At 34.8% G+C, this 24,637-nt stretch overlaps 1 protein-coding gene across 11 annotated transcripts in view; it reads left to right on the top strand.

Moving 5' to 3' along the window:
* Positions 1–24,637, top strand: part of SNTG1 (syntrophin gamma 1) — a 794,914-nt gene that overhangs the window by 696,325 nt on the left and 73,952 nt on the right. For all 11 annotated transcript variants that reach the window (XR_011996669.1, XM_026011160.2, XM_072734765.1 and 8 more), the window contains 2 exons: positions 9,512–9,628; positions 10,740–10,811. Coding sequence is in view for 10 of the 11 variants with exons in the window: in XM_026011160.2 (XP_025866945.1) it covers positions 9,512–9,628; positions 10,740–10,811 (189 nt within the window). In the remaining variant the exon portion in view is untranslated. The remainder of the gene's footprint in view (positions 1–9,511; positions 9,629–10,739; positions 10,812–24,637) is intronic.

Below are 24,637 nucleotides of genomic sequence, written 5' to 3'. Positions count from 1 at the left end.
AACAACCCAATTTTAAAAATATGTCTAGTATATTAATAGATATCTCACCAGAGAAGATACACAGATGAAAAATAAACATAGGAAAGATATTCCACATTATATGTCATTTAGGGAAATGAAAAAAAATAAAACAAGTAGTATATCACACTTACTACAATAGCCAAACCCAGAAATCTGACAATGCCAAATGGTGGCAAGGATATGGAGAAACAGGAACTCTCATACATTGCTAGTGAGTATGAGAATATGAGAAATGGTATAATTACTTTGTAAGACAGCTTTGTGGTTTCCTACAAAATAAGTATACTTTTATCATACATTTCAGTGATCACACTCCTTGGTATATACCTAAATGGGTTGAAAACTTATGTCCAGACAAAAACTTGCACATTGATGTTTATAGCATCTTTGTTCATAATTGCCAAAACTTGAAAGCAGCTATGACAGCTATCTATAGGTGAATCAACTGTAGTATATCCAAAGAATGGAATATCATTCAGCACCAAAAAGAAATGAGCTACCAAGCCATGAAAGGGCATAGAGAAACCATAAATTTTTATTAAAAAGTGAAGGAAATCAATCTAAAAAGGCTACATAGTATCTAAATCTAAACATATGACATTCTAGAAAAGATGAAATTGTGTAGAAAATAAGAAAAATAAGTGGTTTCTAGAGATTAGGGAGGGAGGGTTGATTCAGCAGAGCGCAGAGGATCTTTAAGGCAGTGAAATGATTCTGTAAGTTATTCTAATGATGAATACATGTCATTATACATTTGTTAAACCTATAGACTATGCAATGGCAAGAGAGAACCATAATGCAAACTATGGACTCTGGGTGATAATGATGTATCAGTGTAAGACCATCAATTGTAACAAATGTATCACTCTGATGGGGGATGCTGATAGTGGGAGAGGAGAGGCGCACAGGCTGTGTATATGGGAGCAGGTTTACGGGGAAATCTCTACCTTCCACTCGATTATGTTAAACTGCTCTAAGAAATTGTTCTATTTAAAAGAGGCAAAATAATAATGTGAAAATAAATTTTATTTATTTATTTATTTATTTATTTATTTATTTATTTATTTATTTTTAGATTGTATTTATTTATTCATGAGACACACACAGAGAGGCAGAGACATAGGAAGAGGGAGAAGCAGGCTCCCTGTGGGGGGCCAGATGTGGGACTCGATGTCCGGACTCCAGGATCACACTCTGAGCCAAAGGCAGACGCTCAACCGCAGAGCCACCAGACGTCCCTGTATAAATAAATTTTAAAGTAATAAAATGTTGCTGTTGTAGTGCAGGCTTTACATATCAAGTGTGTTTTCAGATAATTACACGTCATTTAAAATAAGCAAATTTATACAAATCAAAACCACAATGAGATATCACCTTAACTTACACCTGTTAGAATGGCTATCATCAAAAAGACAAGAAATAACAAGAGTTAGTGAAGAAAAGGGAACACTTTTGGTGGAAATGTTAACTTGTGCAGTCAACTGTGGAAAACAGTATGGAGATTCCTCAAAAAATTAAAAATATACCCAATATATACCATAATACCCAAAGAAGAGGAAAACAGGGCCTCAAAGAGATATTTGCTCTTCCATGCTCATTGTAGCATTATTCACAATAACCAAGATATGGAAACAGAGTATACATCAACAGATGAATGGATAAAGTAGAAATAAAATATATTTTATATTTACCCTTGAGAAGGAAGGAAATCCTGTTGTCTGTGACAACATGGGTGGACCTTGAGAGCATCATGTTAAGTGAAATAAGCTAGACAGAGAAAGACAACAGTTCATAGTGTCACTCATACGTGGAATAGAAAAATAAGTCAAACTCACAGAAGCAATGAGTCAAGTGTTTGCCAGGGGCTGGAAGAAATGAGGAGAGGTTGGTATAAAGGGATAAACTTTCACCTAGAAGATGAATAAAGTCTGAGGATCTGATGTAATAACATGGTGATTGTAGTTAACACTTTATGACATAACTGAAATTTTCTGAGAGTAGAACTTTTATGTTCTTATCTATATAAATAAAATACATACATATGGGAGGTTCATGAATGCATTAATTAGATCTATTATTTCACAATATATGTGTTCACTAAATCATCACAGTGTACAACTTTAAATATCTTATAATTTTATTTGTCCATGTATACCTCAATAAAACTGAAAAATAGGCAAGTTTCTGAATTATTTATTTGTCTTAAAATTATACAATTTGGAAGTCTTCTTGTTATTGCATGTGCAAAAGAAACCATTTCCTTTTAATTATCCTTATTTCTAAAATATCCCATTTGAAATACTCTTAAGCCTTTATTGCCCACTTGGTTTTTAAAATTTTTTTTAGGATTAAGTGATACAGTTGGATTTTTTGTTTTTGTTTTGATTTGGTTTGTTTTAGGATTATCATTTACTGTGACATGCATGGGAAGAATTTATTAAAAAATGCTTAGGTCTCCTCAACCATATAATTATTTCACAAGAGTCCTGATAATGATGAAAACCAAAGAATACCTTTTGACATCTCTGCACAATTGAGAACCTCTTTTCCTTGTTTTGAAACAGGAGATAATAAGGGCAGTCCTTGGCCTGGAGAACAAGAATGAAGAAATATCACTTACAAATCTGATAATCCCATTTTTATTATGTATATCCTCAACTCATCCCCAAAGCTACACTCAGTTCAAAATAATAAAATTGTATTCAATTCTTGAAAAATATGTCTATCTTTCTTAATAATTCAGCTTCCAGCAACTTATAGAGGCAGGAAGAGACAACAAACTCAACCTTCATAGTCTTAAGAAACTTAAATATTTCCTTCTTATAATTATGTATACCACTCAATTCTTTTTTTTTCTTACAATACAGAGAAGTCATAAACATAGAGTTACTATAAGTTTTACCAAACTGAGTTCAAATGAAAGATTCTGACCTAACTGGGAAGTGATATAATGATTAAATAATTTGCAATAACTAAAATTTATTCTCATTGCAGTGGCCCAAGAATGACTGGACAATTTAACTATATTTGTCAGAATATTTTTTTCCTATAAAACTCACAAAGCTCTGTTATTTTAAGATTGTCATAAGGCTATTACTAATAAAACACACTGTATGCCTCTTTAAACGGGGTTTTATAAAATAAAATGAATGTAAAGAAAGTTCATAAAACATAGATGACTTGATCATTAAAAAGCCAAACCCCTGCATAGCCTCAATCCAGGTCAAGAAAAGCAGATTGCTAGTAACTCACATTCTCCCAGAGTTTCCCAGAATTAAGAGTTTCTCATGGTTTGTTTCCCTCAGTTTGGCTATTGTGGACATTGCTGCTATGGACATGGGGGTGCAGGTGTCCCACCATTTCACTACATCTGTATCTTGGGGTAAATCCCCAGTAGTGCAATTGCTGGGTGTAGGGTAGCTCTATTGTCAACTTCTTGAACCTCTACACAGTTTTCCACAGTGGCTGCACCAGCTTCCATTCCCAAAAACAGTGTAAGAGGGTTCCCTTTCTGCACATTCTCAACATTTGTTGTTTCCTGTCTTGTTGATTTTAGCCATTCTCACCAATGTAAAGTGGTATCTCATTGTGGTTTTGATTTGTGTTTCCCTATTGACAAGTGATGTGGAGCATTTTTTCACGTGCTTGTTGGCCATGTGTATGTCTTCTTTGGAGAAATGTCAGTACATGTATTCTGTCCAATTCTTGACTGGGTTTATTTTTTGGAGTGTTGCATTTGATAAGTTCTTTATATATCTTGGTTACTAGCCCTTTATCTGATTTGTCATTTGCAAATATCTTCTCCCATTCTGTAGGTTGTCTTTTGGTATTGTTGACTGTTTCCTTCACTGTGGAGAAGCCTTTTATCTTGATAAAGTCCCAATAGTTCATTATTACTTTTGTTTCCCTTGCCTTCATAGATGTATCTTGCAAGAAGTTGCTGTGACCGAATACAAAAAGGTTGCTGCCTGTTCTCCTCTAGGATTTTGATAGATTCCTGTATCACATTTAGATCTTTCATCCCTTTTGAGTTTATCTTTGTGTCTGGTGTAGGAGAATGGTCCAGTATCATTCTTCTGTGTGTGGATGTCCAATTTTCCCAGCACTAATTGTTGAAGAGACTGTCTTTTTTTTTTCCATTGGATAATCTTTCCTGCTTGGTCAAAGGTGAGTTGACCATAGAGTTGAGGGTCCATTTTTGGCTGCTCTGTTCTGTTCCATTGACCCATGTGTCTGTTTTTGTACCAGTACCACACTGTCTTGAGGATCACAGCTTTGTAATATAACTTGAAGTCAGCATTGTGATGCCCCCCGCCCCCCGCTTTGGTTTTCTTTTTCAACATTCCCCTGGCTATTCAAGGACTTTTCGGATTCCATACAAATGTTAGGATTCTTTGTTCCAACTCTGTGGAGAAAGTCCATGGTATTTTGATGGGGATTGTGTGGAATGTGTAAATTGCTCTGGGTAACGTATATATTTTCACAATATTTTTTTTCCCAATCCATGAGCATAGGATATTTTCTTTTTGTCTTCTTCAATTTCTTCCATAGTGTTTTTGAGGGTTTAGAGTAGATCCTTTACCTCTTTGGTTAGGTTTATTCCTAGGTATCTTATGGTTTTTGGTGTAATTGTAAATGAGACTGATTCCAAAATTTCTCTTTCTTCAGTCTCATTGTTAGTGTATAGAAATGCAACTGATTTCTGGGCATTGATTTTGTATCCTGCCACATTGCTGAATTGCTGTAAGAGTTCTAGTAATTTTGGGGTGGAGTCTTTTGGGTTCTCCATATACAGTATCATGTCACCTGCAAAGACTGAGAATTTGACATCTTCTTTTCCAATTTTATGCCTTTTATTTCTTTTTGTTGTTTGAGTGCTGAGGTAGGACTTTTAGTACTATGTTAAATAATAGTGGTGAGAGTGGACATTCCTGTCGTGTTCCTGACCTTAGGGGGAAAGCTCTCAGTTTTTCTCCACTAGGAATGATATTGACTGTGGCCTTTTCATAGATGGCTTTTATGATATTAAGGAATGTTCCCTCTATCCCTACACTTTGAAGAATTTTAATCAAGAAAGTATGCTGTATCTTGTCAAATGCTTTCTCTGCATCAATTGAGAGGATCACATGGTTCTTGTCTTTTATTAATGTGATCTATCATGTTGATTGATTCATGAATGTCAAACTGCCCCTGCATCCCAGGGATAAATACCATGTGGTAGTGGTGAATAATCCTTCTAATATACTTTTGGATCCTATTGGCTAGTATCTTGGTGAGTATTTTGACATCCATGTTCATCGGAGATATTGGTCTGTAATTCTTTTTGTTGGGGGTCTTTGGCTTTGGGATCAAGATAATGCTGGCCTCATAGAATGAATTTGGAAGTTTTCCTTTCATTTCTATCTTTTGAAACAGCTTCAGTAGAATAGGTATTATTTCTTCTTTAAATGTTTGGTAGAATTCCCCTAGGAAGTCATCTGGCCCTGGATTCTTGTTTCTTGGGAGGCTGTTGATGACTGTTTCAATTTCCTTGCTGGTTATTGCTCAGTTCAGGTTTTCTATTTCTTCTTATTACAGTTTTGGTAATTTATAGGTTTCCTAGGGATGCATCCATTTCTTCCAGATTGCCTAATTTGTTGGCATATGGCTGCTCATAATATGTTCTTAAAATTGTTTGTACTTCCTTAGTGTTGATAGTGATCTTTCCTCTTTCATTCATGATTTTATTAACTTGAGTCTTTTTCTCTTTTAATAAGTTTGGCTAGGCATTCATCTGTCTTATTAATTCTTTCAGAGAACCAGCTCCTAGCTTCATTGATCTGTTCTACTGTTCTAGTGTCTATTTCGATGAGTTCTGCCCTAATCTTTATTATTTCTCTTCCCCTGCTTGGTTTAAGCTTTATTTGCTGTTCCTTCTCCAGTTCCTTTAGGTGTAAGGTTAGCTTGTGTATTTCAGATTTTTCTAACTTTTTGAGGGAGTTTTGTATTGAAATATACTTCCTCTTAGCACTGCCTTTGCTGTTTGCAAAGGTTTTGAACAGTTGTGTTTTCATTTTCATTAGTTTGTATTAATCTTTTTAATTCTTTTCTAATTTCCTGGTTGACCCATTCATTTTTTAGTAAGATGCTCTTTAACCTCCAAGTTTTTTACTTCCTCCTAATTTCTTCTTGTGATTGAGTTCTAGTTTAAAGCATTGTGGTCTGAAAATATGCAGGGAATAATCCCAATCTTTTGGTATTAGCTGAGACCTGATTTGTGACCCAGTATGTGGTCTATTCCAGAGAAGATTCTATGTGCATTTGAGAAGAATGTGTATTCTGTTGCATTAGGATGGAAAATTCTATATATATCCGTGAAGTCCATCTGGTCCAGTGTGTCATTCAAAGCTCATGTTTCTTGTCAATTTTCTGCTTAGAACATTTGTCCTTTGCTGACACTGGAGTGAAGTTTCCTACTATTAATTTACTATTAGCTATGTGTTTCTTTACTTTAGTTATTAATTGGTTGATATAATTGGCTGCTCCCACATTAGGGGCATAAATATTCATAATTTTAGGTCTTTTTTTTTTTAGAATTTATTTATTCATGAGAGACACAGAGAGAGAGGCAGAGAAATAGGCAGAGGGAGAAAACAGGCTCCCTGTGGGGAGCTTGATATGGGACACAATCTCAGGACCCCGGGATCAGGATCCAAGCCAAAGGCTTATAGATGCTCAACCACTGAGCCCCTCAGGTGCTCTTGTTAGGTCTTCTTGTTGGATAGACCCTTTATGTATGATATAGTGTCCCTCTTCATCTCTTTGATTATAGTCTTTGGTTTAAAAATCTAACTTATCTGATATGAGGATTGCTATCCCAGCTTTCTTTTGAGGTCAATTTCCATGGTAAATGAGTCTCCTGTAGACAGCATATAGATGGCTCTTGCTTTTTTATCCAATCTGATACCCTGTGTCTTTTGATTGGATCATTTAGTCCATTCATGTTCAGAGTAACTATTGAAAAATATCAATTTAGTGGCATTGTATTACCCTACAGCTCCTGTTTCTGCAGATTATGTTTCTTTGGGCTCCCTCTTCACTTACAGGACCCCCCTTAATATTTCTTGTAGGGCTGGTTTGGTGGTCATATATTCTTTCAGTTTCTGGGTATCTTCATCTCTCCCTCCATTCTGAATGACAGTCTTGCTGGATGAAATATCCTTGGCTGCATGTTTTTCTTATTTAGGACCCTGAATATATAATGCCAGTCCTTTCTGGCCTGCCAGGTCTCTGTGACCAGGTCTGCTGTTAATCTAATATTCCACCCCCACACACACACACACTTATATGTTAGGAATCTCCTGTCTCTAACTGCTTTCAGGATCTTCTCTTTATCTCTGAAATTTGCAGGCTTCACTATTATGTGTTGGGGTGTTGACTGGCTTTTGTTGATTTGGGGAAGGATCCTCTCTACCTTTTGGATCTGAATGCCTGTTTCCTTCCCCATATTAGGGAAGTTCTCAGCTATGATTTGTTCAAATATACCTTCTAGCTGCCCCTCCTGGCAGATGTGGAGGGTCACCCTGCCTCTGTCCATTGCAGGGCCCTGGCACTGAGAGTGTTCACACTGTTGACTGGGCGCCTGCTCCACCTCTCCCAGATGAAAGTGAAGGGTTGCTTTTTTTCCAGTCCTTTGCAGAGATCCAGCATGGAAAGCAGTCACTCAATCTGTCCCATTGGAGGTTTGCAGTTTATGGCACAACATGCTGAGCCTTCTTCCAGGCTCACTGGCCTAAACCTGTCTCCCAACTCTAATGCTTGGGAACTCTGCTGGCTCAGGCTCCCGTTCTTTCTGTGTCCCTGGGAATATTGAGATCCCACTGTCTCTCCTACAATTCTGTCCCTGCTTCACCACTGAGCACCTTTCAGGCCAGGAAGTCTCTCACAGGAGATTTCTAAAGGTCCCAATTTTGAACCCCAAGGCTGTATTACTTTCCTATAGCCAGCTTACAAAGTATCCCTCCCCTCACCATTATTCTTTCAATATATCCCCTCCATTTCTCTTCTCTGCACTTCTACCTTGCAAAAAGGGGTCACTTCTCTATTTGTAGAGTTTCAGCCATTCTTTCTTTACATCTCAGGTTGAATTCATAGGTGTTCAGGATGGTTTAATAGTTATCCAGCTAAATTTGGGGGACTATATGAAATGAGGACTCCTACTCTTCCACCATCTTGCCTCCTCCTCTAGTTAGTATTTTAAGATAATTTTTCTATTTCTGTAAGTAATGCCATTGGAATTTTGATAGGAATGGTATTGCATCTATAGGTCAAATTGGATATTATGAATATTTTTTACAAATAATTATTTTAACCCATGAACATGAGAAGTCTACTTATCTGTATTTCTCTCTGCAAGTGAACTGGTTGTTTGGAATTAGCCTCTAGGCTGGATTTGGCTAAACTTGGGTCCAGGAGGTAGTTTCAACTCTGGTCAGTTCCATATATATATATATATATCTTGAGTATGCTTTTCTTATGGTAATGGTGGAAGCACAAGATACTAAGTCCGACTCTACATGTGTCATGTGCATTAATACCCCATTAGTCATAACAGATCTCAAAGAAAGAAAGAAAGAAAGAAAGAAAGAAAGAAAGAAAAGAAAGAAAGAAAGATAGATAGATAGATAGATAGATAGAAAGAAAGAAAGAGTTCTGAGAGCAGAAAAGAACATTCTGTCAACCATAAAACCAAAGTAAGTTACATGAGGTGAGAAATATATCCTCCCAGATATTTCTACCGCATAGAGTTTCAGTAAGAGATAAATGACAGATGAATACACTATCAGGAATATATAACTCATTAAATAAATGCTTATGTTTAAGTTTGAGCTTCACAAGAATCAAATAATTGAATGAGGAGTGTCTTATCTCACATGATTTCCTTTAGGAAATTGACCCACTATCATTTAAGATCTAGAGACAAAAGAGCTGTTATCATTGCCATTTAACATATGAATAATATTTGAAATATCTATATTCCTCTTAGATCTGTGACTAAAACAATGGTTATTATCCCATCCTGTCAGGTAGAGGGGAGATGCAATATACCACAACAGTGGTAGTCACACAGGGTACCTGTCTTTGACTCATCTCCTTAAATATTTTATCCTGGGAGCAAATCCCCATAGTAAATATCACTAATTGGGAAACTGATAAGACAAATCAATAAATTTTATTATGAAGAAACATCTTTATGGTATGAATGGTAGAGAGTGGGAGATATAATTTACACCAAGTTGGATCACATAAACAAACACTTGATAAGTGCTGATGGAAATATAAACTCTTAGGAGTGGTTCACATTCACTTATTGGAAGTTATGTCTGGCTAATATATTTTTTGCATCAATTAATTTGATAATTTTATGAGAATTAAAATGCCAAAGATATAAAAAAAAACACAACTGTAATGAGACTTTTTTGACTGTTAATCATATTCAATTTTCTTGCAGATAGTCTATATGGGCTGGTGTGAAGCACGGGAGCAGGACCCTCTACAAGATCGTGCATACTCACCAACATTTCTAGCCCTAAGGGGATCATGTCTTTACAAGTTTCTGGCACCTCCAGTAAGTGTCTTTGTCCAATGTTTTTTACTTTTCCCATATTATCATGACAGAGTGACATCAACTTAATAGTAGTAAATAGCAACTTATCAATATATTTTTAAAATAAAATACAGAAAAAATAGAAAACAGTCCACATGTTTCTGAAAATGTCTTCATAAAGATATATGTTCCAGCATTAAATATTTACTTTATAATCCCAGAAGGTATTTCTTCTTAGGCACTTATGACAGTTAAAATATGTTTATCTGTGTGACTGGTCTGTCTAAATTAAAAAACACATATTATTTTGCTATCCTGTCGTTGGATAGTCATTGGTCTTTGTATTAAATATATATGGTTACCTATTGCACCTAAGGTCTTTCTTTTGGAAACATGTGCCTTACACAATAGTAGATTCTCAATAAATATTTATTGAATATAAATTTCAAATGCCAGACCACTCACTTACAGGTCTGATGTTACACAGGATCTTGGAAATATCAAGTCTGACCTGCTGCTCTTTTGAATGTCTATGTCTACATGAAGTTCAAAGCACCCAGAAAATAGGAAAAAAAAAACATTAATACTTATGTATTTAACTATAATCCTACTGAGTAATTTCTCATGACTAGACAGACAAATATGTTTTAAACATAAGAAAGTGAAATAACCTCGTTATAGTGTTCAGTGTCTTCACAATGTTATAAGGTGTTCACATCTTGAAATAACTTCCTGATATAAATTATGTCTTTTTAAAAAAATTAAAGCCAGCATTAAAGTGTAGTATTCTGCTTTGTATGTAACCAGTAGTAAAATTATTACGTGTGAAATATAAATATGTAGCATTTATGTAGATAATACATTACTCAAAATATGTAAGTACATTGGACAAAAGGAGATTTTTACCTATAACATAAAACATTCAGTGACAGAGGAAGAAATGGTGAAAAAGCTTAGAAGAGAGGACACCAAAATACCACACATGAACTCTATAAAGATAACTCCACTACTGAGATTGTATAGTACATATGGGAAAGTTTCATCATGCACCATATTATGTAAGCAAAATAAAAAGGGAAATAGGGGTTATCTTTCTAAAACAAATGACATATTAGTCTCTCATCTTTTAAAGGTGACAACATGGGACTGGACCCGAGCAGAGAAAACATTTTCAGTTTATGAGATTATGTGCAAGATTCTCAAGGTATGAATAATAAGTAGTGAAAATTTTCATGGCTTTTCCTTACCAATTGTTCTGGGTTCAGAAGTAGCTCATGAAAACAAATGATGCAAGTATATAAAAGGTAAAGAAAAGGAAAAATATGTATAAAAGATAGAATGCAGAGAAGTAAATAAGCACACTCATATCAGTTTAAGTAATTACTAAGCAGATTCTGCAGTCCCTCCACCTGGGGAGAGGAACAGGAAGAAGCTTAGTAGAAGTTTATTGAGGGACAAGTAGAAAGTCAATTGAAAATAATCTTAATTTAAACCTCAATTAATACCATATTTGCTGTGTTTGTTTTTCCTTTTTTTAAGGAAAATGCAAAAGAAAAAGTCTTGGAAAAGATGTGGAATAAGAAAATGCAGAAAATATAAAGATGTGCAAAGAAAGATAATTTTTTTTAATCTCAGACGAAGGTTACCTGTGTTTGTAAAATAATTATCATAAATCAAAGTTCTGTTATACACTAGATAATTGTAATTAGAAGTCATGAAGAATTCTCTGAGATTTCAAATGGTTTCTGTAGCCATTTTTAGGAATCAAAATGGGAAAAATTTATAAAACCTAAATAATAATCTACATTCAGTTTTTACTCTGAGGTCTGTAGGTTTGGAACTACAGATGATATAAATCCTTGGTAAGTTGACTGTGTTTGTGTAACCAAGGAGAACTAAGTTCCCTGCATTTTATGTCTATTATTTTCTTCTAGTTGAAGACTCAGTAGAAAATGCTGGAACATTTACAACATAAATGAAATGTATCAAAAGTATCTGAAGGCAGAGAAAAAAAATGTGGTAACCCCAAATGTGTTCAAAATTTTTCTTTCCTATAAAATAATCCTGTATTAAAGCTGACATTCACAGTAGCACAAGAGCTAAATAAAAATATAGGTCCTTGTTTGCTCATCATCATGTATGTGCTTAGTTTAGTTCATGAATTTATGGGAGAAAAACTCTGATATACTTGAGTTGATTGTTAGTAAAGAAGGGCCTGGCAACTCCCAAAAGATGTAGCAGAGAACATACCTAACTCCATTTTTTTTTTTAAATAATTATCAAAACGGCTAATGGAATTCTAATTGAATCTAATTAAATGAGATTCTAATTGAAATTTTTAGCAAAAAAACTGGTGGAATTAAGAAGAAAGATGCATATACTTAAAAACTTTGACCTTTTGGTAGATTTAAAATATCCTATCATGGCCATATTTATTTAGCTGTTTAGGTGCTTCCTCATTTGTCCTATCAGACATCACAATAATGACTGATTTATATAATAGATAATGGTTGAATATTTGACATATACCAGGTAATCTGCTAAGTGCTTGCTAAATGGCTAGGGGAAAAAAGCAGCAAAAGTCCTTGCTTTCATTGAACTTACATATTATTAAAATGACACAGACATAAAGTTAATATGGAGGCACAGACACAAAAAATAGGTAGCAAAGAATGAGTGTTTGCCCACAGACTTTGATGTAACTTTCTAGTTATTTCCTTTGATCTAAATTCTGAGTTTTTGAAATCTTGGGTGGAAAATATTTCAACATATTAAGGAGGTTAGGTTTAGCTATCTAAATTCCTTCCTAGAAAAGCCATATCAATTTACAGTATCATTACGAATATCTAGAAGCATCCATGCATTCGCACTCTGCCCAAATTAAAATCAAAGAGCACTTTTCATTTATCTTTTCCCATAAAACTTCCTATAAGCTCATTAGTTGCTTTGGGAAAATTTTTACATAAGTTAGTGAGTCTTGGAGATAAATATTTTTAGACAATAAAATATAATTCTACTCTCACTTGTGATATATAAATAAGAAAGCGCCCCTGCTATTAATCAATACAACACTAATATTCTGTGGCTCTTGGATTTACATTTGACACACACAAAAAATTGTCTACTGAGGATTTTTTTTCCCAAATGAAAATTTCATATAGCACAAGAATAGAGGAGTGGACATAAGACTTAATGTTCAGTGGATACTTTTCCTGCACTCAGATCAGTGCTTGGAGGATGAGTGGCTTGACAAGGAGAGTTGGGTCGGGGAGCAGTTCTGAAGGGAGTCGTCTGTAACTCAGCCATCTACTATCCTGTGCAGATGTATGGATTGTAGACTTCAATTTCCAGAAAGGGATCTCTCAGAGAAGGCAAATTTAAAGGCACAGTTTAATGATCTGGACCACAGAACATCGACCACTACTCTCTCTTCTCTCTTCTGATATGAAGCTATACCAGTAATAAGAAAAATGAAGCAATATTAGTTACCCAGTATATATAGTGTAAACACACATATGTGCCAGGTACTGTTCTCAGTTTCTTGATATAGTCATGTATTTAATCTTTACAATACCACTATGAGGCAGTTATTCCTATTTCACATACAAGGAAACCAAGGCAAAGTTTAAGTGAATAGCTCAAGGTCACAATCTCTAGTAAATGTTAGAAGTAAGGATTTGAAGTTTGTAGTCGGTCTCAAAAATCTGTGCTCTTAAATGTCATACTGTATTACCTCTTTCTCTGTCAGTACAAACATTGATAAGTTGGAAAGAAATAAGATGAGAAAGCCAGCCAAGTGATGAGAGAACAAAATTTTCAGAACAAGAGAATCTTGGCAGAAAATTACAACTCTGTTACTAAAAATATTACCCTTTGCAAATATATTAGGCACTTTAAGCTTCTGTTCAGGGGAGCTAATCACAGCATCCTATGTTTTATTAGCAGTTCAGTGCAGCTAACAAAGCACGGGATGCTGTGAAGGTTAACACTTCATTAATTGATATGTGAATGTAATTTTATTCATTAATTCATATTGCAAATACTCATGAAGTATTCTCTCTGTGCCAAGCACTCAACTAAGTATTAGAGATTCAGGGCAACTGTATGGGAGGGCTGAACTCACCAAAAGCCTAGCTGACAAAGGAATTTAGGGAGGGCGTTTTGGAGGAGGCCTTAAATGAACTTAAAATATAAATGATCATTAAAAGGTTCAGATGATGTGTCATGGTTGGGATTGGAGTTTGGCGAGTGGGAGAAGAAGGAGCATCGTGGGCATAGGAAGTAATGTGCAAACTTGTCCAGATGTACAAAGAAAAATGTGCCATTTAAGCAACTAAAAAATGTTCAGCATATCTGTAATTTGTTTTGATATGAAGCTAATGCTGGTGTTTGCTGTTGAAAGACAATAACAAGAATCTAAAACTTATCTGAAGAACAAAAGAGCTCCCTAATGATATCGAGCCTGAGCAGTTGACTGAGTTTGCCTGTTTCAAAATAGTCTTATCGCCACAGTGTGAGATGAGATTGGAGGGACAAGTATGGGTGGGAGGAATGCTCCAGAGCTGCTGCAAAGGTCTTAGATAGAGACAATCCATTCCAACAAGGCACGAGCAGTGGGCTGGAGAGGTGCAGGGAGTGGAAAGGATCAGAGGAGAAGATTGTACAGGGGCCTGGAGTGCTCTTTACCCTGATGACAGCCACATGCCAATGGAGGCCTGTCCTCTCCCACTGCTCTGGTTTATCTGACTCTGGGCAAAATAATTGCTTGAATTCCAACTCAAAGGCTGAACTGTAGCTGTATGCAGCTGGGAAAAAAACTCACAATTTGTTGTTCTCTGGACTCGCACTTCAAGAAAGCCTTTAACTCTATCTCAGAATTCTGTCCTCTTGCCTAATCTACCACAGCCTAGGATAAACTTCTTCCTTTCCTTCAAAATTAGCAAAGACTTCTCATTCTTAGCCTTAGTTGATAATCCTGGTTCCTATTTACAAAGCCTGTCAGCTCTGCAAATACCCCTTAGCAGCCCAGACCTAGAGATGTCTGTCCTCACTCATGTCTGAGGGCAGCTTTTCCAATTTAACAGGTCTCACCCATCTGGCACAGCAGGGGCACCAGCATTTCTATCCTGATAACCCCTAGTGCACATATCCTGCCCAGATCCTGTTGCACTTGTCTACTGGCATGCATAATGGAAATCTCGGATGTTACACGTCTCAAATTTAGGAAGGGCAATTGGTGAGGAACCTGAAACACCATGGAGAATTAGAGAAAAAAGGAAAAGCAAAAACTAGAATCTTGTTATATTTTCTGATACTAGAAGAAGAAGGAATGACCAAGAGATACTTTATATGAAGTGGCAAAACCAATACTCTAGACAATTAACTGATGGCATACTGATTCTTAGTTTGGGGTACTTTAAAGGACCCCATGTGCAGTGTGTCCAGATATCCTGGGACTTCTCACTTATTCAATTTGAGGGCCTCATTACTAAAAAAAAAAAAAAATGTAAAACTAGGAATATAAAATTAGGCATGAATGTGAATATTTAGAATGAGAAAAAAATCACAACACAGAATAATTTTAAAAGTTGAGAAACAGGGATCTCTGGGTGGCACAGCGGTTTAGCGCCTGCCTTTGGCCCAGGGCGCGATCCTGGAGACCCGGGATCGAATCCCACGTCGGGCTCCCGGTGCATGGAGCCTGCTTCTCCCTCTGCCTGTGTCTCTGCCTCTCTCTCTCTCTCTCTCTCTCTCTCTCTGTGTGTGACTATCATAAATTAAAAATAAATAAATAAAATAAAATAAAAGTTGAGAAATACCACAAACATTGGGAAATTTTAAAATGCGTTATATTTCTATTAACTAACACATTCTTTAGTACTTTTCCTCTATGATTTTGAGGTACTATATATTCTTTGATTATCTCTTTAAATGAAAACAACTTTATATCAGCTTCTATAGGAAAAACAAGTTACTCCCTGTGTTTTGTCTGTACCTAACTGGACACTTGTGTTACCTCCCACCTGGAGAACACTCAAAGTTCCACGCTCAGGCACCACTCCTCAGGCAACATGGATCTTATCCTACAGCCGAATTTAGGAGTTCAATTCCAATGATCAGATTCTTCCCAGTGAGAGAACAACGGGACATATCTGCATGATGTGAAAGCCGAGGCACAGTAATTGTCCTGTCAACCGATCATACATGGGGAAACACAGGAAGTGTGAATGGAATATTTAACATAGTTAAAAATAGTTGAATTGCATGCTGTTGTTAAGAGAAACAAATAATAACAGCTGGCTAGCAAATCCTGCAAAAGAGGAGGTCTGCTTGGTTTGTAGATATTTAAAGCCTACCCCTTTCAGAGCCAGCATTAGACTGAGGAGGAGCAAGCTGTTTTGATTGACCATTTTTCTTTTTTAATTTTTAGGACACTGCTTTACAGACTAATATTATATATATTAACTTTAAATTCTTGATGAAATACACTAGTGATCAGTATAGTCACAGTGATATTCTTACAAAATAATTTTCAGAAAAAAAATATATTATGGCTTGCTGGGCCAAGTGAGGAGAGCTTTCATATGTGTGTTGGTGAGAGATGAGGAAAGAGAGAAAGGGATGGATCAACTAGTTAAATATGGGAAATGGGGAAAGGGGGCCTGATTTCTCCCTGCCAGATATGAGAGTTGCATATACAGAACAGACTAGAATAAACCCAAAAGAGTTGGATTACAATTAGAAATACTGGTATGCAATTGGTTTTATGTGTGTGTATGTATCTATAGTTGGCTATAAAAATAAATACAGGTAAAAAATAAATAAATAAATAAATAAATAAATAAATAAATAAATAATAAATAAATAAATACAGGTGTGTTTACACAGATTTATACGTGTGTGTATGTGTGCACATATAGATCTTAGCCTGCCTCCTGAAAGTACCTGGATCAGAGAGTCCCCAACAGCAAGGGGCACACCCAACATCCAGCTGTCACTTCCTTAATACCATCCTCTACTATGAGGAGGCAGAATTCTGAGAAAAATTGATCGTTTGATTGCGGCATAAAAGGATAAAGATAAAGTTAAATTATTTTATTGTCTCAGAAAATCAGAAAGTGCTCAAGGAATGATGGAGAAATGTCAAAAGACACAGAAGCTGCTTCAAGGGTACCCACGCGCCAATCTGGGACAAATTGATCTTCAAAATATGAAACCATGAATCTAGCATCCTAAATAAACAAATAAGTGGAAAATTGAATGAGAATCAGAACACTTATATAGTTTCAAAGTACCTCCCTACACAGTACTTATGATAATTTCAAAAGAAGAAAGAGTAACTCTACAGGGGACTTCACAATTTTAAGTTGATCAAAATGAGCATTTGATTAATGGAACATATCCTGATAATATAGTAGTAGAATATCACAATTAGAAGAAGAATTTAAGGTCTGAAACATTCTTCCTAAAGCTGTATAATAAACCTAATCTAACTATTAGAAACATCTGATTTAATTTAATGTAATAATGGGGAAACCCAACAGAATTTAATCTAGCGTGATATGATCTAATCTATTCTCATCATGAGGAAATATTAGACAAACCTAGGGGAAGCACAGCTACAAAATAACTGGCCTGCAGTCTTTAATAGTGTTAAAGCTATTATGGGCATGTGGGTGGCTCAGTGGGTTGAGTATCTGACTCTTAATTTCTTCTTGGACCATGATCTCAGGGTCGTGAGATTGAGTCCTGCATGGGGCTTTGTGCTGGGCCTGGAGACTTCTTAGGATTCTCTTTCTCTGTCTCTCCCCCACTTTTTCTCCCACCCCCCACCCCCCCAAAAAAGAACATTTTTAAAAATACTGTCAAAACTATTAGAGGCAGGGCAAGACCAGGACCCTTCCCATTCAAGGCAACCAAAGAGCCATGACAACTCCATACCAAGATGATTCTGAACTGCTGAATTATGAATGAAGTATAAGGACCAGAGATCAATATGCAGTAGCAAATTCCTTGTTTTGATGGTTCTATTGTAGTGATATTTGTGAGTATCCGTAATATTCTTGTTTGTTAAAATTACATAGAAAATTATGGGGGTAGAGGGTGATGAGGTATCACATCCGCAATTAAATGGTTCAAGAAATAAGTCTTTGTAATTCACATGCAAATTTTCTTTGTGTGACTGTAATAAAAATATTACATTTCAGGATTTGCTAAATAAAGAGAACTGCAAAATGAGCATACAAGAAAAACAAGCCTGCCTCATGTAGAGTAGATGCAGCAAATCATGCCTAGAGGCAATCTGGCTAGTAATGAACATTCTAAGACAATGCTGATTAAAATTGTGCTCAAATACAGAGTAGCTAAAAAAAGAATTATTAAAATGAGTAGAATAAAAAAGAGATAAATGGGAAATATAATTTTATCAAATTAAAATAATGGAATAATCCCATATTAAAGAAAGAAGTATTTAAAAAGTGAATTTTTTCATGATTTTCATATTTTGATATCAAATGTTTTCCTGTACCTTAGAGTTGTTGTTGATTAAAAAGCTAAATCCAATATTCTCATTCCTTTTATTCTCACTACTATCATTTTGAACAGAAAAGAGCTGCTCCAAAATTTTTTATTATCTGATTTAAAATAAAAGCAAAAATTTTATAAATCCAATAATATTTACAAATATTATTTGTAATAATATTTGTATAATATAATATATTATAAATAATATACAAATATACAATATATACATAAATGAAGATATTACAAGAAACAAAATATAGGAGATAGTAGGTGGCATCAGTGTATTGATATCATTATTAGGCTAGCAATAATGGTTTGTTAGGGAAAGCAATTCTTCCAAAGACTGTAATTTAGATAAAGAATTATCTTTTATTAGGGTTTTATGTCAATGGCATGTATTGATGGAAAGGACACTATTTGTCTCTAAAGTTAAACTTTTGAAAAAAAAAACTATTTCTTTAAGGAAACTATCTCAGTAAAAAAGATGTGTCTGAATTTTCTGAATATTTTTTTTTAATTTTCTGAATAAATTTGTATCAGTTTTCATCTTTTAAAGGATCTTATTAAAAATATATCAATTGTTTTGCATTTTATTAAGTTGTTTTAAAATGATTAGGGTTCATAGTTTTTTAGTGTATCACTAGAGAATTAAATTGCCCTAAAATGTACAATCGTTTCCTTAATCTAATCTTCTTAAACTATGTTTTATTTATTTTTTTCCCCTCTACATTGGCCTGGTGATTTTTAAGAGACTTTACAGACTATGAATTAAGGTAGTGTTACTTCCTTCCACAATGCCAGTGCCATCTACTTCAAATCCAGCCTCTTTTCTTAATAAAATACAATGATCATCATTGATAAAAATTGACTCCATTTTTTTTTATTTGTAATTTTGGAATTGTCATGGATCTATTAATGTTTTAGAAGGTATCTGCTTTTCTTTTAGAATTCCATAAATTTACAACTGTTATATAATTACTTCCTATTTTGCAAAAACATTTTTCAAGCCCCAGGATATTAATTAATTAAATCTCATTTTTAGATATTTGTTTTATTGACCTTTATATGCTCTTGAAAGCTCAAAGTCATAGTTTAATACTTTTTCACTGCTTTGTTTTCTTTTCAGTTATGTTTCTCATCCTTTTGTTTGTTCAATGTGATGACACACATTTCCCTCTCATTCTTACGTTATTACTTTTCTCCAGGTTATACCATTTGCACTACCTTTTGTATATCAGATGTGGACAAAACATAAATTTGTCCAGTATTTTAAGTAATTATACATGACTTGTATAACCTATCTGATGATTCCTCAGATTTTATCATTTTTGACATAATATTTACAGACCTAAAAAGGCTTCATAAAGCTTCTAAAGCAATTAAAGCAAACATCCTCTTAGCAGTAGGATGTGGGAATAAAAAGATTCAGTCATTTCCCCTCCTTAAGAACATTGGACACAAAAGATACCTAATCTTGTTTTTCAAATAACCAAAACCCCATTCCCATCTTTCTTAATATCTAATTTGGGGGCTTTCCTTCCCCAACTAAGTGGGTATAAGAACAGTATGTTTATGAATTATTGCAACTTCATGTTGCAAAAATCTATTCCCTTTCAGTCTGAATAGAAGATATAGTCTAGTTCTGAAAATAAGCGATGGAAGCATTGCTGGTCTAAATCCTGATATTGTAATTTATTCCAATAATTTTAATAAAATGAGACTATAATTATGTTAGGAAAATCTTCCAAATGACACACATTCCAAGTGAAATTTATATAATACTCATAAAATATGAATAAGTGGAATATTTTTTAAAACTATTTAAAATACTTGAAACTTATCTTCCATAATAATTTTCTGGTTGCTAGAATTTTGTGTAGGCAGTTAGTCAGGATATACCTTTTGTGTAAGGAGTAAGGTAAAAAATTGGCTTTGTTGCCCAAATCCATTTAGTGCCAATTTCAAGGATTCATCTTATAAGAAGAAAATACTTTGTAATCTTCAATTCAGTATAAATTCCCTCAGGTCTATTTTAGATTTTTTGGTAATCTTTCTAGATTAATACTTTTGGATTTTTGTTTACAGAAAATTTCTACCTTGCAAATCTACTATTGTATGAAATCTTATATATATTTGACTGTCCAAAAGCTTCTATTATTATTTTCACAGCTGCACATAAAGTTTTAATACTGGTGGAAACCAGGTATTAAGCCCCTTCTAAGGCCTTCATTCATTAAGAAACATTGCAGAAAAACACTGAAATCTCCTTCAAGTTGTTTTAGAATGTCTTCTTTTTTTTAAAGATATAGTGTCATAGGTAATTTTTAGGTCCAATTTGTAATCATATCACCTTATTATCTATACTAATATAGATATATTATAATATATTATGTATATCTATATATAATCTATATCTATATTATGTGTAGATGTAGATAATATATATCTAACTATATTTTTGCTTTTATACATTTTATTAATAAAAATATTGTTATTTGCTTTGTTTTCTTTAGAATGGTATCAACTTCTTTAATATTTTTCTATAGAAACTCAGTAATGTACACTGAACTCTACCTCTTGCTACTTATCCTTTGCATATTATAGAGAGTTGAATAAATTTCTCCCATTGCTCACGTCCCACTATATAAAGTAGAAACAGTGAAGATTAGAGACACTCTAGGTGACACTACTCAGTTACTGCTATAGAAGAAAGACAGGAGGACCCAACTCTTTGGACTCATGCTGCTCTGTCCCTACTAGATTATAAACCTTTAAAATATGATTGTATAGGCCTGTGATGTTTAGATTATGTCAGGACATATCCTGTTAGAAATGAGCTTTGCAATGGGTCAGGCTTCTTCTTCTTCATTTTTTTTTTTAAACATTCATGAACCAGATTTATTAAATTTAACTTATGTGATTATATTTCATTGTTTGTTTCTCCTTTCAGCTTAGCAGTTTTAAAATTATGTTACATCTGTAAGCAAAATAAGTGTTTGGCCAAGCTCTAAAATATCTGAAATATGTTCAATTAACACATATTTTTCTAAATAATAAAATTAAGGGCATTAGAATTTACCTTGAGGTTACATATTTTTTTGCCTGATTTCCAAGTTTTTATCTAAATTCCACTTAGGGGCAGCCCCGATGTCTCAGTGGTTTAGCGCTGCCTTCAGCCCCGGGCCTGATCCTGGAGACCCGGGATCGAGTCCCATGTTGGGCTCCCTGCATGGAGCTTGCTTCTCCCTCTGTCTGTGTCTCTGCCTCTCTCTCTCTCTCTCTGTGTGTGTCTCTCCTGAATAAATAAATAAGATCTTTAAATTTTTTTTTTAAATTCCAGTTAGTTAACATACAGTGTAATATTAGTTTCAAGTGTAGAATTTAGTGGTTCACCCAGTGCTCTTCACAAGTGACCTTAACATTAATTATATATTTAAAGCATCCCCCAACCACCTTCCCTCCAGCAACCTTCAGTTTGTTCTCTAGAGTTAAAAGTCTGTTTTATGGTTTGCCTCTCTTTCTTTTTTTGGCCTCCCTATGTTCATCTCTTATATTTCTTAAATTCCACATACGAATGAAATCATGTGGTATTAGTCTTCCTCTGACTTGTTTCACTTAGCATAGAACTCTTTAGCTCCATTCACATCATTGCAAATGGTATGATTTCATTCTTTTTGATGGTTGAGCAATATTTCATTGTGTATATATATGCCACATCTTTATCCATTCATCAGCTGATGGACATTCGGGCTCTTTCCATAGTTTTGCTATTGTTGATAATGCTGCTATGAACATTGGGGTGCATATATCCTTTCTAAAATTCATTTTTGCATCTTTTGGGTAAATAACTGGTGATGTAATTTCTGGATAATTAGATAGTTCTATTTTTAACTTTTTGAGGAACACCCATACTGTTTTCCAGAGTCCCTGCACCAGTTTGCATTCCCAGCAACAATGTAAGAGGGTTTACACCTATAAACAGTTGGATCTTATCAAAATTGGCACTGTTTCTTTTTAAAAAACTGTTTATTGAGCAAATCTTCATAGGATCCAATTTGTTGTAGCCAACAAAGCATAGTTGAGAGAAAAATGATTCACTCCTGTGAAATGTTTTCCTTTCCTAAGGAAATGTTATCTTTCCTAAGATAAAGATATATAAACACAGACGTGCACATCTGTGTATTTGTCTGTGCAGGGGGATGTGTTTTGTTATTTTGTGCTTTGGAAATATTGTTATGATGTTTTGGAAATAATAAATAACTATTTGATATATTTTGGTTTATCAAAACATGGAATAAAGTACAATTTTGCTTTAGCATTACTATTCACATTATTCATTCTTTTATTAGTTCTTGTTTTTTTCTGAACAACAGCCAATGGTCTTAATAGGAGCTAAGATAATTCTTAAGAATACAGTTATGGTTACTTTTATTTATTTTTTTAATATTTTATTTATTTATTCATGAGAGACACAGAGAGGCAGAGGCAGTGACACAGGCAGAGGGAGAAGCAGGCTCCATTCAGGGAGCCTGATGTGGGACTCGATCTCGGGTCTCCAGGATCATGTCCTGGGCGGAAGGCAGCACCAAATCGCTGAGCCACCCAGGCTGCCCATACTTTTATTTCTATAGATAGTTTTACTACTTTTATTTTTGTTTCCTTAAGGTGTTTTCATCCTTTAGCCATTCATTATGTACTATTACTGTCTAATTTCTGTATGCCGTGTTAACATGATTATCAGATTAGTTAGTTGAGAGAGACAACAGTGACATGTTAGTATGAATCAGCATCAGAACGCCAAAGCTTCACCTCTGGACCCAATAATTTCCTGAAATACATCATTGATAAATTGCTCCATTTTTTTATTCCAGAAGAATCACCCTTAAATCAGGAATTATAATTATAGCTACCTTATAAGGTTATTGGTATGAATAAGTATGCTAAGAAAGAGCACTTAATAAGCATTGAAAAAAGTTGGTGATTTCTGTCTCTAAATTGCCCTTGAAAACTATGCCACCCCAAAGTGGGATTAGTCCTGTCCACCAAGGCAGTTCCTTTACTTTTGTCCAATTTATGAAAGTCCTCTTGCTCATTTTCTGAAAACATGACTTTCTCACAAATGTAAAGACCTAGACATGTTTTACTTTAGTCCAAATAAGCATTTGAATGAGAGATCCCTTCCATCCTTGAAATCATAGAACAATCTTTTGACCAAGTGCTTGGAAGTGAAAGAAATGGACCCATTTCTTTGATGATGAGCTGGAATTTGACTATCTCTATAACTCTTGGAAGTTACTTCTCTCTGGTGTTGTATCAGTTCTTACAACCATATACATTATAGAAAGATAAATCAGGGGTGTCCCAGAGACTAGAGATAAGGCTGTTGTTCAATGGCAATTATTTATTAGCAACCAGATCCTGGGTGAAAATCATCAACAGACACCTGTGCAATGGGGAGCTTTGGTGGCATCTATTCCCTGGGCCAATTATTGCACAGTCAGCAACAAATATGGAAATACAACCTCGGTCAATTGAATAGCAAAGCAATGCTCTTTCTCCGTGACCCTCAGTTGTAATAATTCTTTTGAGGGGGGTAATTGATTCTATCATTTGTGATTCCTACAACCTAGTGATCCATCTTCTTGTATACCAGTAGGAAGAGGAGAACAGACATGAAGTGCAGACAGATTTTTCAAAAGTATTACATGTAACAGACTACTTGATTTTAAAGACTTGCTTAATTAATAATTCGAATAGTATGCATCCAGTAGTATCTTCCTTTTGACGTTCTCATATAAAACTTGCAAATCATGTAAGAATTTTGTATAATACAGGCAAACCTCATTTCATTGTGCTTTATTCTATGTTGAGATTTGTAGATTCTGTGTTTTTTAGAAATTGAAAGTGTGTGACAACCTTGCATCCAGCAAGTCTATTGGTGCCAATTTTTCCAACAGCATTTGGTCACTTCATGTCTCTATGCTGTATTTTGGTAATTTCCACAATATTTCAAACTTTTTTCATTATATTTTTTATGGTGATCCTTGATATGTTATGATCACTGATCACATCAGTGATCTCTGATGTACTATTATAATGTTGTGTTCACGCTTACTGACATAACATTCATTCTGCAGCCCATTGATCAAGGAGTAATCTCAACTTTTAAGTCTTACTATTTAGGAAATACATTTGTAAAGCTATAGCTGCCATAGGTAGTGATTCTTCTGATATCTCTGGGCAAAGTAAATTGAAAACCTTCTTGAAAAGATTTACCATCCTGGATGCCATTAAGGACATTTATGATTCATGGGAAGAGGTCACAATATCAACAGGAGTTGATCCTCCTGTCCTCCTATCCTATAGCAGGAGTTTGGAAGAAATTGATTCCAACCCTCATGGATGACTTTGAGGGGTTCAGGACCTCAGTGCAGCAAGTTACTGTAAATGTGATGAAACTAAAGAGAATTAGAAGTAAAGTTGTGACTGAATTGCTATAATCTCATG

The sequence above is a fragment of the Vulpes vulpes genome, chromosome 13 (genome assembly GCF_048418805.1).
Source record: "Vulpes vulpes isolate BD-2025 chromosome 13, VulVul3, whole genome shotgun sequence".
In the NCBI taxonomy this organism is placed as follows: Eukaryota; Metazoa; Chordata; class Mammalia; order Carnivora; family Canidae; genus Vulpes; species Vulpes vulpes.
Note: the sequence above shows the minus strand (reverse complement) of the source record. Positions and strands in the feature narration are given on the sequence as shown.